The 15,896-nt window shown below is 37.6% G+C and overlaps 1 protein-coding gene across 1 annotated transcript; it reads right to left on the bottom strand.

The window, feature by feature from the left end:
• Window positions 1-7,256: 7,256 nt before the first annotated feature.
• On the bottom strand, window positions 7,257-12,115 carry LOC149395156 (serine carboxypeptidase II-2-like). The gene is made up of 10 exons (XM_089615179.1): window positions 11,702-12,115; window positions 10,799-10,903; window positions 10,212-10,307; window positions 10,034-10,126; window positions 9,868-9,953; window positions 9,524-9,787; window positions 8,816-8,955; window positions 8,583-8,678; window positions 8,353-8,458; window positions 7,257-7,803 (listed from the first exon to the last, which is right to left on the bottom strand). Exons 1-10 carry the CDS (start codon window positions 11,958-11,960, stop codon window positions 7,636-7,638), a joined length of 1,413 nt encoding a protein of 470 aa, XP_089471305.1. The 5' UTR covers window positions 11,961-12,115; the 3' UTR covers window positions 7,257-7,635.
• Between the last annotated feature and the right edge of the window lie 3,781 nt (window positions 12,116-15,896).

Genomic DNA, 15,896 nt, shown 5'->3' with positions numbered 1-15,896 from the left:
ATGAGGTGATATACATTGCATTTCAGCAATCTTGTACATGAATTCCATATATATGAGAACTTCACAAAGTTTACTCATGACATTCTCACAACTTAGTACTTCACCAATAGGCCTTGTTCGGAATCACATAGTGAGTCCAAACTCTGACTTTCTCAAATGAGAATACTAAGGTGTGAAAATGACATGTCTCATTTCAGGATTAAGGTAAGCACGATGCAATTCATACGTAGTGACTTCGAGACATAAGAGGTTAAATGGTTTGTTCTTATCTTGTCTCTAGAAGTGCACTGGTCAATTCAGTACCTTCGGAAGATACCTAGAAGAACTATAGAGTCTCCAACTCTCAATGCCTCATAACTAGACATCATAGATTCTTCTAACAATCATACTGAGGTCAGTAGTCGTTTGACCCTTAGATTGTGAATATATCGTTTTAAGCAAACTACGAAGAGTTTGTTCATGCAAATCTACATTTGTCTCTTCGTAAGTTATTTAGTTTGTTTATGGACTAAAGACTAATGTTTTATCATAAAGCTTCAGACAAGGAAGATTGAATGAACGTTTCAACTTTTATTAATAAATAAGCAATTACAAGCAAGAGTCTTCATGAGACTTTATTACATCAAATGTACAATATAAGGATTACAACTCTTCTTGTGGGCACCATTCACAACAGGAGGCTGGTTGTGCAGCTGGCTGAGGAATGCGATCTGTTGCCGCATCTGTTGCAGCTCGGCTTGTTGGGCATCCATCTGAGCTCGCTTCTCGGCAACCAGTGGATCAGTCTGAGATGACGAACTTGACGAGCCTCTATCTAGCGTTTGGGAAACACCCAGCGATGACCTTGGGATCGAAGGCCCTAAACCAACTTCCCAGTCTCTGCGTACTCCCAAAACATCGAGCATCGCATACATCTCCGCATCTTCTTGGGAGATCACGGCGTTTTGCTCCACCGCTTGCCGCAAAATATCTATCGTTTGGGCGGTGATTTGATCCTTAAAAAAAACCACAAAAACTTCTCAGATAAGAAGAAATAAAGTAATTAAATATAGTAAATAAAAAATTAACTTACGTATTGCGACTTCGCGAAGTCCGTCGTCCACGATCCCTTAGCGTCATGGTGTTTTTCTGACCATATCGCTAAAGCCGAGCCTATACTCCCATCATCCCTTCGCTGTAATTTTTCAACATTAAAATATGAATCACATATATATTGCATATTAATTTTAAGAGACTTACGTTCCTCGAGCGATGACCAAAAAAACTAAGCGAGCCTTGTCTCGCCTTCGTCTTCTTCATCTTCGAATTTTCCCGGTTACGGAGAGATTTCGCCTGCAAGACGTAAATTCGTTAAGTTTAATTTTAAGAAATTCGAATAACCATCGGAAGTTCAACTCATACCTTATGCTCCGGCGAGTCGAACGTCTCTATTGCTTTCAACCAGGCTTCCTTGTTGTAGCCTTCGGGAGTTTCATTTTTAGCGAGATCCTTACTCCCGCAAAATGTCTTGAAGAAGAGCTGTGACAACCTCGACTTCTGGCCACGGCGCATCCTCTTCGCATCGCGAATGATAGCCATATCAATCTCGTTGCGAATAGAATCTGCATGCACAAGCTCGCCACTCTCGGGATGTTCATAAACGAAGTTATACTCGTTATGAATCGAGTTCATAAGAGCCGCCACACTCTGCGCAGGGACATGATTTCAGTCTGGGAGGTCGACTGGAATGGTACTCTTGATCAGGTTTTCTAATCGGTTTTGGAACGTCCCTTAACGAGATCTTGGATGTAAAACACTTGCTTCGCTTGAGTCGCCGGTATAAACGGCTCTTCTGTAAACCACTCTTTGGCGGTATACGAACTCGTTGCTCCGGTGGTCTTATCAACGTGCACTATACGTCCTACACTGTACTTGTCACCATACCATATGCATTTGAACAGTACGACACGACATTTGTGTGTATAGTTCAGCACGATTACGTCTTCCATTCGACCGTAAAAGCTGAAGTCGTTCACGGGCACACAAACACCGCTATTCTGGGTGATCCGTTGGTTATCACGACGATGAGTGATGAACTTCACGCCATTCACAAAGCAACTCGAATACTGATGAGCAATTTGCATAAATCCCGTAGACAATGCGTAAAGCTCTATATGCATGACGTCCATGTTGTGCTTCAACTCCAATTCTGACCAGTAAGACAACTTATAGAAGATGCTCTTTTTGGTCCAATTCAATTCGCACTCAGCACGTTTTCATTTACCGATATTCTTGCCGGTTGTCGTGGAAGAAACACTAGTCAACTGATCGAGTATGTCTTGCGCAGTCAACTTGACAGGTTTCAGGCGCTTCTCGTGACGATTTACGTAGTGATCAGTGCTTTTCCTCGATCGGTGAGGCGTAGGCAAGAATCGACGATGGTCATAGTAGACAATCATGTTTCTCATTTTCATAGATGGCGTCTCAATGTTGCATGTGGGGCAAGCAAGATACCCTTGGCCACTCCATCCCGACAAATACGATCGAGCCGGAAAGTCGTTTATCGTCCATAGAAGCGCGGCACGCAACCGAAACACTTCATCGTTCGCCCCGTCTCGCACTTGGAATCCAGTATCCCACAATTCTTTCAGCTCTTCAACTAGTGGTTCTAAAAACACGTCCATGTCTTTTCCATGTGAGCTCGGTCCAGGTATCAAAAGCGTTAGCATCAAGTACTCTTTTTTCATGCACAACCAAGGTGGCAAGTTGTACGCAGTTAGTACCACGGGCCACATACTATACGCTAGACTCATTTCCCCAAACGGGTTGAACCCATCAGAAGCTAGTCCCAGACGTACGTTATGAGGCTCTGTAGCGAAATTTGGGTATCTCTCATCTAGATTCTTCCACGTCGAACCATCTGCAGGATGTCGCAAAACGCCTTCTTCTTTGACGCGATCTCGTTCATGCCACTGCATCTCAAGCGACGTGTGTCGAGAAGCGTAAAATCGCTTCAATCGATCTTTCAAGGGAAAGTATCGTAATATTTTTTGTGATACATTCTTCCTGGTTGTCTTCCATCTGCTCTCATTGCAAATTGGGCACACTTCAGCTTTCTCGAGATCTTTTCGAAATAACACACAATTGTTGATGCACGCGTCGATCATATCGTATCCCATGCCGAAACGCTTCAGCTTCGCCTTTGCCTCGTAGTGATTTTCCGGAATTCAGTTACCAATTAGGTGAGACTTCCTCAAGAGCTGCAACAATTCTGTAAACGACTTGTTCGTCCAATGGTTCGTGACTTTGATGTGCATCAACGAAACCAAGAACGACAAAGACGAAAACTCTTTGCACCCAGGGTACAATTCTGCTTCCAACTCGACGAACAAATCTTCCACTTGCTCATCTTCACGCACTTCACTCGGAGTCGGATCCGTAAAATCGTCGAAGTCCTCGTGATCCATTATATCATGGAGAGTATCGTGCAATCCACCGACTCCTCTTTGGTTAGTCTCGCTGGCATCTTCTATCATTCGACGTTCGCCGTGATGATACCATTCGGTGTATCCCGGGGTAAACCCCTTGTTCAAAAGGTGATTCTTTACGACCCCGATGTCCATACATCTCACGTTATTGCAAGACTTACAAGGACAACGATAATGACCGTTTTCGTTCGGGAGTTTGCTTGCAACGCGGATAAACTCGTTAACCCCTGTTTTATATTGCAAAATCAACCGATTGTTCTCGGTAATCCAGTCTCTACTTGGATTTGACATTCTTCTGAATGAGACGGGAAATTGGGAGATAAAAATGAATCGTTAGAATTCATTTTGTAAGAGTGAATTATTGACATTGAGTGGTAAAATTAAGAGTGAATATTTGAAATTTAAAGTGAATTGTTATGAAATTGAGAGTGATGAATTGCTAGGAAATTGAGAGTGACTCGTTAACATTTGAAAGATTCGAGATCGAATTAGTGAGAGTGAAAGAGAAATTGTGAAAAATATATATTAATTTGAAAAAATGGTTAGAATTCGTTATATTACATATAGTTATTATTCTACCGAAAATTCGGCAGAGTTTCCCCTAAAATATTGACTAACCAAAATCTGCAATTTAAAAAAAAAAACACATATATAACCAACCAGGTCTATCCTATTAACATACTAAATACTAAACCGAGCCTCTGTGGCTCGGTCGCAATAAATTTTCAATAATTACATTAAATGTAACATGTTACTAATCATTTTAAAATATATTACTAATTAATCTAACTACATATGATACTAATTAACTAATTAACAGACGAATATCCATTTCAATATTCCAATTCAACTTTCTAATTTCAACATAAAACAATTTAACTCAACATTCCAATTTCAACATTTATTCATTTTAATTTCAACCATTTAACTCAATATTCTAATTTAAACATATATCCATTTCAAATTCAATTTCAATACAATATATTACAAATTTTTAACAAACTAATCAAATTGTATTTTCATCTAATCTAACATGTTACTATTTTCATATATATTACTAATTAATCTAACTAAACATATTACTAATTAATTAATTAACTAAACATGTTAACATCTAATCAAAGTTCTATTTTCAAATATATTACTAATTAATCTATAAGAAATAATCTAAAAAATATTATTAATTATAACTAACCTTTTCCGAGGCGACGACGAGGCGACGAGCTAGACGCGAGGCCGGGGCTGAGCCAAGAGAGGGCCGGAGCTATTTGGGCGGCAGCGGGTGGGCCGAGGGCTGTTTGGGTGGCAACGGGTACGGGGGGAGGACCGGGCTGAGTCGAGGGATGGTCACGGGCGGCGGGGGACGACCGGGCTGGGCCGAGGTGGTCACGGGCGGCGGGGGACGACCTGCAGGTCGGAGAAAGACAGAAGTAAGAGAGATAGAGAGAGATAGATAGATAGAGAGAGAGAGACGTACGTCACGGTGCCGGGGAGGTCACGGCGGCAGAGAGGCGCACGGACGGCGGGGAGGTCACGGGCGGCGGGGGACGACCTGCAAGTCGGAGAGACAGAATAAGAGAGAGAGAGAGAGAGAGAGAGAGAGAGAGAGAGACGTACCTTGGAGGAGGACGACAAAGGGGTCACGGCAGCGGGGGAGGTCACGGCGGAGGAAGAAGAACGAGCGTCGAGGAGAGAGAGTGTTAGATAGAGAGAGAGGCGCACGGTTTGGGCGAGAGGAAGAAGACGCTCGGTATTTAAAATACCCTAAACTATTAGGTGCGACATTGTCGCACCTAATAGTCATATTGGGTGCGACAATGTCGCACCTAATGTGAAATTCCAGAACCAAAAATATTCGGGGGGAATTTTTGACCGTTTTAAATTTTTAAACTCATTAGGTGCGACAAATGTCGCATCTAAAGGTATTAGGTGCGACAAATGTCGCACCCAATAGTATCAGGTGCGACAGTGTCATATTAGGTGCGACAAAGTCGCACCGGATAGCACTAATCATCAGCGAAATTTTTAGTCGCTTGGAGGACTATCTGGTGCGACATGTCGCACCTAATATGTTCTTAGGTGCGACATTTAGGTGCGACATGTCGCACCTAATACCTTTCCGCACCCGATATGTTAATTTGTAGTAGTGCATAGTTGGATGTCGTATGCACAGATACACCACCCAAAAATAACAATAGCCCGATGTGGATCTCCAACTATATTGGCATCCCACAAAGTCAAAGTCAGAGCATCCATCATTACCAGAAAAAAAAAAAAAAAAAAAAAAAAAAAAAAAAAAAAGGCTTAGCAATACGGTAGAAAGCTGTAATTATTTTACTTCAACTGCAATAACATCTCTTAAGCAACATGACACGTAAATGACTAAATTTTTTAGGAAAATAAAACAAGCCAGCAAAAGAAGAACTGAAAAAAAAAAAATCAATCACGGTCAAGAGTCGCTAAGAAGCTTGAGAGCAGGACCAGGCATCGATGATCCGGCGAGAAAGGAGTTGAAGATTGTGAGACCATGTTTTGGTTCAAATGGTCAGTTTGAATGTCCAATTTATTATGGAACAGTTCCGATGAAATGACCTGTTCAGATGGTGTGCCATACAGACTGTTGTTTCTATGGATTGGTTGTTTGTTATTGGCAAAACTGTTGACATTATTGGGAACACATGTGCTGTGACATCTTGAGCTCTCTCCTAAGGCTATCAATGAGTATCTGGGAAGAAATGCTCATTCCTCACACCTAGGGCCAAACCAAATTTGTTTTGTCATGTTGTTAGTTCAAATTCGCATTTGAAGATTTAAATACATCATATCTGCCTTGATACTCAGACTTAGGGCCAAACCAAATTTGCATTGTCATGTTGTTGGTTCAAAGTCGCCTTCGAAGATTTAAATACGTCAACTTCTCATGAATAAGAATCAGGCTTCACATATCTTGATTAGTCGTCTATAATATAAGAACAAACTAGCGACGTAGCCATTTTGAAACGTTGTTTTTAAGATCTAGCCCACGTTTGGTAAATTTTGTAATTTAGCCATTTACTGAAATTTACGACTATGAAATATCGAATATACCCTTGTGGGGTTTAAATTAGTAAAAATAAAACAGTAGCCAACGTTTGAATCCTAATAATAAGAAAGTCAACAACATTATCAGGCTTAGTACACGCTTGGATTCAAATTTGAATATTTAAAAGGAAAATCATTAATGAATATAATATAGGAAACAAATTAAATATTGATTAAAATAAGTAACCTGTGAATCGTCAGAAAATTTTCATTAATTTTTATTTATGAATTATGTATTTTTCATACGTTCAAAATAAAAAAAAATAAAAAAAAAACATAATTTTCAAATTTTAGGGCTGTAACAATTATAATTTATTTATGCCTATTCTTAATATTTTTCATACGTTCAAAATAATAATAAAAAAAACACAAGTACTCCTTAATTAATGAGATATATTCGTGTGCATTGAAAGAGAAACTCAATGAAAAATCAAATCCATCAAATCAGAGCAACTAATTGACCTACAAAACAGGAAATCAAAATATGATGAAATCAATTCATATAGCGTGTAATAAATAAACGAAAATAAACCAAAATAAATAAGCGATTTTGGAGGCGGTCTAAAAACGTTGGCTACATGTAATATTCAACCGACTTTTAAACGAAGGATAAACATGTAATTTGCTAAATGACTAATAAAAGTCACGTTATCAATTGTGGCTATGTTTGAAACTTAGTAAAAACGTTGGTTATATTGCAATTTCCGCATTTCAAGTGGCTTAATCCATGTAATTTTTCTATAATGATACAAAATCAAAACATTGTCGACCATTTTACAAAGGTAAAAGAAATGGACAACAAACATTTGTAACTCTAATTTGTCTTTGTTTTGATATTTCCCTTTAATACACTGTTTGAAATGTACATAATTTGTTCAAACACGAAACACAAACCAAATTCCGTCTAAATAAAAGAATAAATAGTGTACCAAATCCAAAGATCTGGATATACTATTCATGTTATTGTTTTTGAACTTTTTACAGTAACCTGGTAACGTCTCTTGAGCGACATGACACGTAAATGACTTAATTTTTTAGGAAAATAAAACAAGCCAGCAAAAGAAGATCTGAAAAAGTTCAATCATGGTTAAGAGTCGCTAAGAAGCTTGAGAGCAGGGCCAGGCATTGATGATCCGGCGAGAAAGGAGTTGAAGATTGTGAGACCTCGTTTTGGTTTGTGGAGAGGGACTTCGTGACCCCCTCCTCTTACCGTCACCAAGGTCAGCCCTTCGTATTCTTCAGTCCACCCACCAACCTGCCAATTATTATTACTATTTTTATTGTCATATATGTACTAGCAAATTCGATTACAGTATTAAGTTATGTATTAGATTTTGGATGTGTTTTTTTTTTTTTTTTTGACGAGATATTAACCATCAGATTGTAATACTTGTCGTTACTTTTCAAGCACTGAGATGTGGTCAATCAGCTCGAGTATAGAAGTCTTGTAATTACAATGAGTCAAGACAATAAAAAAAATCATTTCACTCAACTCTCTCGTCTGTTACACATCTTTAACCGCTTCTCCGAAAAATCATTACACAAAATTTAAATTGCTGTGGCCTTGTAAAACCAAGAATAAAACCTATTCATAATAATTTTTTGTTTTTAGTTATAGCTATAAAGCATATTTTGCCTATTCCCTATTCCTTAACATTACATATAGCCCATGTGCTTTGTTTTCTATTCCGTGTATTTTTTTCATTCTACCGGTGATCCTTGGTTCCTATTATTCATACATATATGCATATATATAGATACATATTGTAACGTCAAAACAAAAAAAATTCCGAACATTACTTACCTCGACTCCATCGTACCAGGCACGCCAAGGTCTGATGGTCGTAAGATTAAGAGCTTCGATATTGTATCGAGTGGACGGAACCGGAATCACAGTGTCTGTATCGCCACTGAAAAACATAAATGAAAGGGATTGTTCCTCAGACAATGATGGTTGATCAGATTATAAGGATTGATAATAAACACAGGTGTGAACGGAACTAAACGTGCTCAAACTATTTATTGAATCAATACCTGAACACCCATATACGAAGCCCCGCACGAATCGTCTCAAGCAGAACATCGAGAACTGATGGAGCACTGTCCTTCCATGACGTTAGAACCGCGCTACTGCAATACCATAGGGAAAAAAAAGCTCGAAGTTCAGTGATAAAAGTCAAGCAATGTGTGTTGTATGGACTCGGGAAAATAATGTAGCCTCGCGTGATCATAAAAATATCTTTGGTTTGCTCACGGAGGAGTTTTACTTGGCGGTATCCCATTTGGCTGGTGCGTGATTCAGATCTACATGAAGCGCCTTCTGAACTTCGGGTAGGTTGAAGTAGACAAGCGAGTGATTTCTTGTGCAAGGATCGGATTCGTAGCCCTCACTAATACGACCAGACATCTAATCAAATACGTGAAAAATGTTGAGTGTCAAATACGAGGATACAAATTACTTTCCAAAAGGCTATCTTCAGTAGTCAGGGGCGGGCCAAAAAATAAAATCTAGGGTGGCCATTGTAAAATATAAATTAAGGGGGGCAAAATAAAATATAAAGTTTAAGTAAGAGGGTCCAAAAGTGACAGAATTTATAAATTTTACTTATCAAGAAATTTATGGAATGTCAATATCTAATTGTCTAATAAGCAAACAAGACACATAAAATGATCAAAGGCTGCTCTGAAATAAATAAATAAAATAAAGGATGGTAATTACTAATTTTCTTTCATGAATATAAATAATTGGGTGTTACAAAAACGAAAAAATATCATTGGGCGGAGAAAATTAGTGATTTAATTTATTTAATTGTGATTAAATCTATTGAGTAGACGCTAGTATAAACAGAGTCATTCTGGTTCATTAGAGAATATTATTTTATGACTAGAGTAGTGGAAAGAGGGAGATGTGTAATCTCCGTTTCAATTATAAATGAAAAAGAATCGATTCCTTTGGAATGTGTGTGCTCACTCACAAGCATTCTTTCGCGCAGATGGCTCGCCTGTTGATAAGTAGAATGGCACCTAGGAGTGAAAATGCTATACGGGTCAATGTCGCCAAATTCTTCATGTGCCATGTTCATTGCATCGGAACATGATTTCGAGGGGTGTACAAATGACTGATAACTGCATAAGAGTTTCAGTGCCGTGTAAGTCCGATCGGATATCAAGCCCGCGGTCCACATATTCTGGAAAACTCCCTTGCGGTCGTTGTGGTCATCGAATAGAGGATTTCCCACCTATTTTCAGACACACGATCGATAAATCCTAAACCGTCTCAAATTGTTCGCAGTAGCCAAGAACTCGAGGGAATTCTCACCAGGTAACCCTTCAGGTTGATTGATTCTTCATTACTATTCGAGTTGTGTCGTAAGATTGCCTGGCTCAGCTGAGGAACGTAATGCCCTGGTAAAAAAAAAAGGGAGTTCGGTTGCGATAACATGAAAGTTGATACGAATTGAGAGAAATAGAGGGGTTGTCTTAACCAGCATAGCTCTCTCCTGTAAGATAGAAGTCCCTTCCTTTGTATTGAGGAAAACGTTCAAACCATCTAAGCAAAAATGCAAGAGAGTCTTGAGCTGCATAGAGAAGATAAAGAGATTAAAGGTTCGAAATTTGGAAGGAAACAACACATGTATGAAGTCAAATCCGAAAGAAATCTACCCGTCCTTTTATCTCCGTTACTCTGCAAATCGGAGGACGTGTTTGAATATGAGAAACCGACCCCAACGGGAGAGTCGATAAAAAGAACATTAGCCGCTGCGACATTGTCGGACTAGTTAGTTAGAATAGAGGTACACTTGGGCGCGGAAGATTATATCAAAATAAATGAAATGTTCTCACATTTGTGATCAAGTTCAAATAATTACAAAGTTACGACACAAATCCACATTTTTTTTTTTTTTGCTAGAAGCAAAATGTATGTAACTTCAGTTATATTCTATCTACTTCAGAAATCAGATAAATGTTCTATAAGCAAAGCGTTTTGTGTGCATGTTAGCTTGGATTAAAAATAAAATTTAAAAAATAAAAAAATAAAAATTAAACATTCCAAGAAATTCAATAGCATGTGATTTTCTTCATCATCAAGCTTCAGTTTCAAATGTATATATTTCATTTTCCCAAACTCACTTTTTCCTTCTAACAAACCCGAAAAGCAAACAAAAAAGTGATCACATTTTGGTAATTGATGATGTCATGTTTTCATGGTTAAAACAAAGATCATTATAAATCAATAATGTCTCACTAACCTTGATTCCAAGAGTATGGATTCAAATAGAGAGTCAAATCTGGATTTATGTGAAATGGACCAATCTCTGCAGCCTCCCCATAACCAATGGATGAGCTTCCGGGACCTGAATTATTATTTCATTGCAATTTTATACATAACTAATAGATACAAATTGAAATTGTGATTGATCATTCATCTCATGGGGTAGACATAAATATAGAGATTCCATTAATCTCATCTATATTTCTACCCATTCAGTCCAACCTAACAATAGTATCCAAAGCTGAAGTCCATTTATATTTCATTATCTTCAAGCCCTTGAGTAACAACCTAACAGCATTAACAATTTTTACAAAGCTAAACACATAAAGTTTTATTCATCAAAACATTAGAAACAACCGAGAAGAAAACAGTATGAAATCCAATGGAATAATTTGCAATCAACGCATAGAAAAGGTAACTTATAATTATTTATTTTTAAACACGTAATGAAAAATTTGGCAGTAAACACATTATAAGAAGAAAAAAATTAAAAACGCTAATTTTCAAAGTCGCTAAAAGATCAAACACAACATCAATGAAATTGAAACTTTTGCTTACCCATAATCACATATCGTACTTAATGCAAGAAAGATTATACATTTAACAAGCCAAACAACTAAAGTTTTGCTCATCAAAAGCATTCCAAACAGTCAAGATGAAAACTTTTTGAAACCCAGTTGACTAATTTGCAATTAACACAAGATAAATTGAAAACTTGGTAATTTTACGGAGATGAAATATTTGGCATTAAACACATTACAAATAATAAAAATGAGAACTTGGCATATACCCATAATTGCAGACTTATAGTGACAACTGTCAATTGAGCAAATAAACAAAACGAGAGAGAGAGAGAGAGAGAGAGAGAGAGAGATTTGACCTCCATTAAGCCAGAGAACAAGGGGCTTGGAAGCAGGATCTTCAACAGCCTCAAAAAACCAGTAGAAAAGAGCTCTCCCAGATTCTTCATTCACAGTGACGTAACCAGAGTAATGTGCGAAACCCACGTCGAAGTTCTGACCCGGAAGCTTCACGACTCTGTCCAATTTCTGATCGTCAAACGGGTTCACCGAAGCAGCGACGCCAAGAAAAAACACGGCGAGAGCAAAGGAAGCCCATTTCTTAGTCTTTTTCCCCATAATATTATCTCCTTCTTAATCTTATCTTCTCTGGCTGACTCTCGAGGAGCAAGATTATATAATCTAACACACTCGTCATCAACATGATTGATGCTTTCTTCACTGCAGTGGGTGGGGATAATTTTTTATTTTCGGAAGAGCGCTGTTGTGTTGGCAAAAAAATAAAGTTTCAGACTTTCACAGTAGGTAAGTTTTAAAAATTTATAAATTAAGTCATATAATGTGTCCATCATTTAAGTAGAATTTAAAATAGCTAATTTATGTCGTCGTAAATTATTGTATATCGAACAAATTTTTTAATAATTGGATAATTAAATTAATTTTCAAAATAAATTTTTTTTATTTATCGATATTCAAATTTATTTCATTCCACATCTCTCTTTTCTTTACATAATTGATCTTGTCATACAATTTCGCCAAATTAATGAAACTAGTGTCGTTTCCAACCACTGCTACGTTGCCAATAGTAATACATCATTTTCGAGGTCTGAAGTTGTATCATGTTAAACCGTTTTTTGAATTTAACATTTGCGGACACGTGACATGTTTAGATTGATCACGTGTCTAGTCTTTGATGGGTCCAAAATCACTATTCAAGATTTCAAAAGGCTCGAGAAAAGTTAGGATAAAGCCCTACGCATACAAGAGCTTCGGAGGTTCCTTGAATCGTGCAATGAGAGAAGAACCCGATCTTTTGAAGCTATTTGAATAAGAGAACATTTTGGGAGCCTTGACCTGAAAGTAATTAGGAGTAATTATTAAAAAGATTTTGTAATTTTGTGCTGATTTGGGTCGATATGATGAACTTAATGAAATGTATGATGTCGTACGATACGATACGTTGTCATACGATGAAATTCATAGCAGTGTACGATGACATACGATGCTATACGATGACTTTAAATTTTTTTCAAAATTTTTGGTCATACAATGCTATACGATATAATTGTTAGGAATTCTTGCCCACGAGAAGATGCTTTTGTAAATTCTCGCTGAAATATTAATAAAATAAAGTTTTGACATTTATAAGTTATTTGAATCGAAAGCTTTATTTCTTATATATTAAGATTTATCAAACATTCATCAACCCATAGTCTACGTATCGAACTGAGTCACATGCACGGCATCTGAGCTTGGGCGGTGAACTAAAACTGGACGATGATTAGTTCATGCCTGGGTAGCTGAATCTAAAATCATTTATGTGGAACACAAGTGAAGGTTGATCACTTAGTGGGAGAATTCTACACTTGTGGTAAGTGTACGACCCGGATAGATCTTGTTTATAGATGAGTCGTTTAAGGACCGTTATGACACACTAACCGAGATCACAAATGATGGTCACAGTGAGACTTGATCTAAATCCTGAAGTGATCATGGACACTGGATTATGTTACCGCACTCTTTGACTCACTCACTAAAAGGCCACTACCATGCTAATCACAGCTTATGTCTTGGGAGCATTGCGAAACATGGTTACAGTGGGAAGTGATTTACATATATGGAATTCAGCCTTCCGGAAAAAAAGGTAAATGTTCTCTCACCTAAGGGTCCATTCCAGAATCGATAGATTGCGCGCACTTCCAAAGTTTGTACGTTCGGAAGAATCTTTCGCTGGGGAAGCAACAATGCTTATGGCTTATAGGTGTCAAGAAAAGTATAACGGAATGATTGACTTTTCTCAACACGGGTTGAACCTGGAGGATCTTGATCACGAATTGACTATATCAGTGGACACTCGTCACGATGAGTAAATATAATTCTCGCACCAAGGAGGATTCAATCTTGGCTTGCAAAGGTGGAGTCTGACCAAGATTAGACAAATCGATGTAGAAAAGAGAAATGACTTTTTCATCTTTTCATCGGATTTGTTAAGCTTCTAGACTATGTCCATAGTCCCCGATTCGGTTCTGATAAAGGCGGATAAGAACTTTGGAATAATAATATTTTCATTATTATAATCTCACTGGCTGTAATTGTGAATGACAGCATCAATTCTAAAATATGGGTATCTGCATTATTAAATAATTATTTATGGTAGTATTAATTATTTATTGTTTGATCAAGTAAATAATTAATCAATTACATATTTGTTTATTGTTAGACCAAGTAAATAAATAATTAATTGGGTTTTGAGCAATTGGGTGCACATATTGAGGTGCAAGAATTTTTTGAGGATCCCGGCACAAGATTTGCGCAAATTCATCTTTGGCCGTGTGCCAAAATTCGTCCATGCTATTATTCGTACTTATCAATATTTTCTTTTTAGTTATTTAAATAAAGGAGAGAGAAAAATATTTAAAATGAAATAAGATATTGTCATTTATTCTCTCTCATGAATATTAGGAGAGAATATATTTACAAGGAAATAAGATATTTCCTTTATTCTCTCATTAATACATATTCTCTATTCAAATAGGAAATAAAATCTCATAGATATTGATCTGATGGCTAAGGGAGAAAGTAGGATTCATGAGATGAGATCCAAGGGCTAATATATTTTGGAAACTACCAATAATATATCATTTTCACTACTATAAATAGGGGTTCATGAGAAGGCAACAAACACACACTGTGCATTAGAACTTTTCGACCAAGAGAGCCTTTCTCTCTCTCTCTCTCTCTCTCTCTCTCTCTCTCTCTCTCTCTCTCTCTCTCTCTCTCTCTCTCTCTCTCTCTCTCTCTCTCTCGGCCGACTCTCCCTCTCCCTTATTGGAACTCCGTGATTCCAATCCCATAAACACGGTGCGATCTAAACACCTCGTTGTAGATCTTAGTGAGATAAAGATTGTGCCCATTCATCTTCTTATTCTTCTCGGAGATTACGTTTCAGAAGATTACGGTGTCATCACAGACGCGTTCAGAGTATCGAGGAGATAAAGCTTGAAGAATGAGCTAAAAGCTTGAAGATAGTCTTTTAAGACTGAAGACGGAGGAGTCAAAGCTTAAAGATTCAGTAGCTGATCCAAAACATGTAAGTATTACTGAATCTCTGAACCTAGCTCTTATTGGTTGCTTGATATTGCTTTCGTCAATAATTAATAAGTAAATTTAGATATTGTTAGATAACCATAATATTAATTAGCTCTTGTTAGTGTAATTAATCTTTTCCGTACTTAATATGGTTATCAAGGTACATTAATCACCAATAAGTGGTATTAAAGCTAATTGATTTACGTTATTAATTGATTCGTTCATGTGATTAATTTAAATGGTTTGAATGAAAAAATACTTAGATTATGTTGTTCATGCAATTCAATATATGATTATGTGAATTGTTATTCGAGGTTGATCATAGAATATTTGATTCTCGCTTTTCTAGATTTTATGATGAACCCGAAATTTCTCTTCATGTCTTTTACTGCTTGCTAGAGCCTAAAATAAAACAGATGTAAGAGAAGACGAAGACCCGTTAGAGCAGCTTACATTCTACATAGATAATTGTTATAAACAATTGACAGCTATTAATCAGTTTAATGAGTTAATAGAGGTATAGGTTTATTGTAAAGTTTATTATTATTGTTGCAATTCGACGAGCGACGTTGTTGATCAAAATGATCGGCAAGAGACATACCGACAACGAGGAGAAGTGAAGGACCGAAGGAGGGCCTCCACGGCCGTGACCAAAAGGGGCGGACAGCCCGTCCGCCGCCCCACTGCTGTCGCGCCTCTGTGGCCGTGTGGCCCACCTGGCACACGGTCCGACCACTCGGGTCGAGTCCCACCGTGGCGGGTGGACTCGAGGATAGTCCGGGCTTGGGCCCGGATGCTAAGTGGGCCCACGGGCCCACTTAATAAAAAAATTGGAAAAATAAATAATTTGATATTGATTTGTTTTCCAATGGGACATTGATATGGGCCCATAACTTATCCATGAACCAATATGATATTGGGTTCATCTCGTTTTATTTATTAAGAGTCAAATGGGATATGATCAAA

Source organism: Urtica dioica, chromosome 5 (assembly GCF_054948205.1).
Source record: "Urtica dioica subsp. dioica isolate 48M chromosome 5, U.dioica_male_clone48M_v1_H2, whole genome shotgun sequence".
Lineage (NCBI taxonomy): Eukaryota > Viridiplantae > Streptophyta > Magnoliopsida > Rosales > Urticaceae > Urtica > Urtica dioica.
This window is presented reverse-complemented; position numbering and strand designations above follow the sequence as displayed.

Excerpts from the sequence above, each read along its gene's own strand:
- LOC149395156 (XM_089615179.1), bottom strand. The coding sequence starts at position 11,960 with ATGGGGAAAAAGACTAAGAAATGGGCTTCCTTTGCTCTCGCCGTGTTT. Across the intron at positions 9,788-9,867 it reads TCAACCTGAAGGGTTACCTG|GTGGGAAATCCTCTATTCGA; the intron begins GTGAGAATTCCC and ends GTCTGAAAATAG. Across the intron at positions 8,956-9,523 it reads ATCTGCGCGAAAGAATGCTT|ATGTCTGGTCGTATTAGTGA; the intron begins GTGAGTGAGCAC and ends GTATTTGATTAG.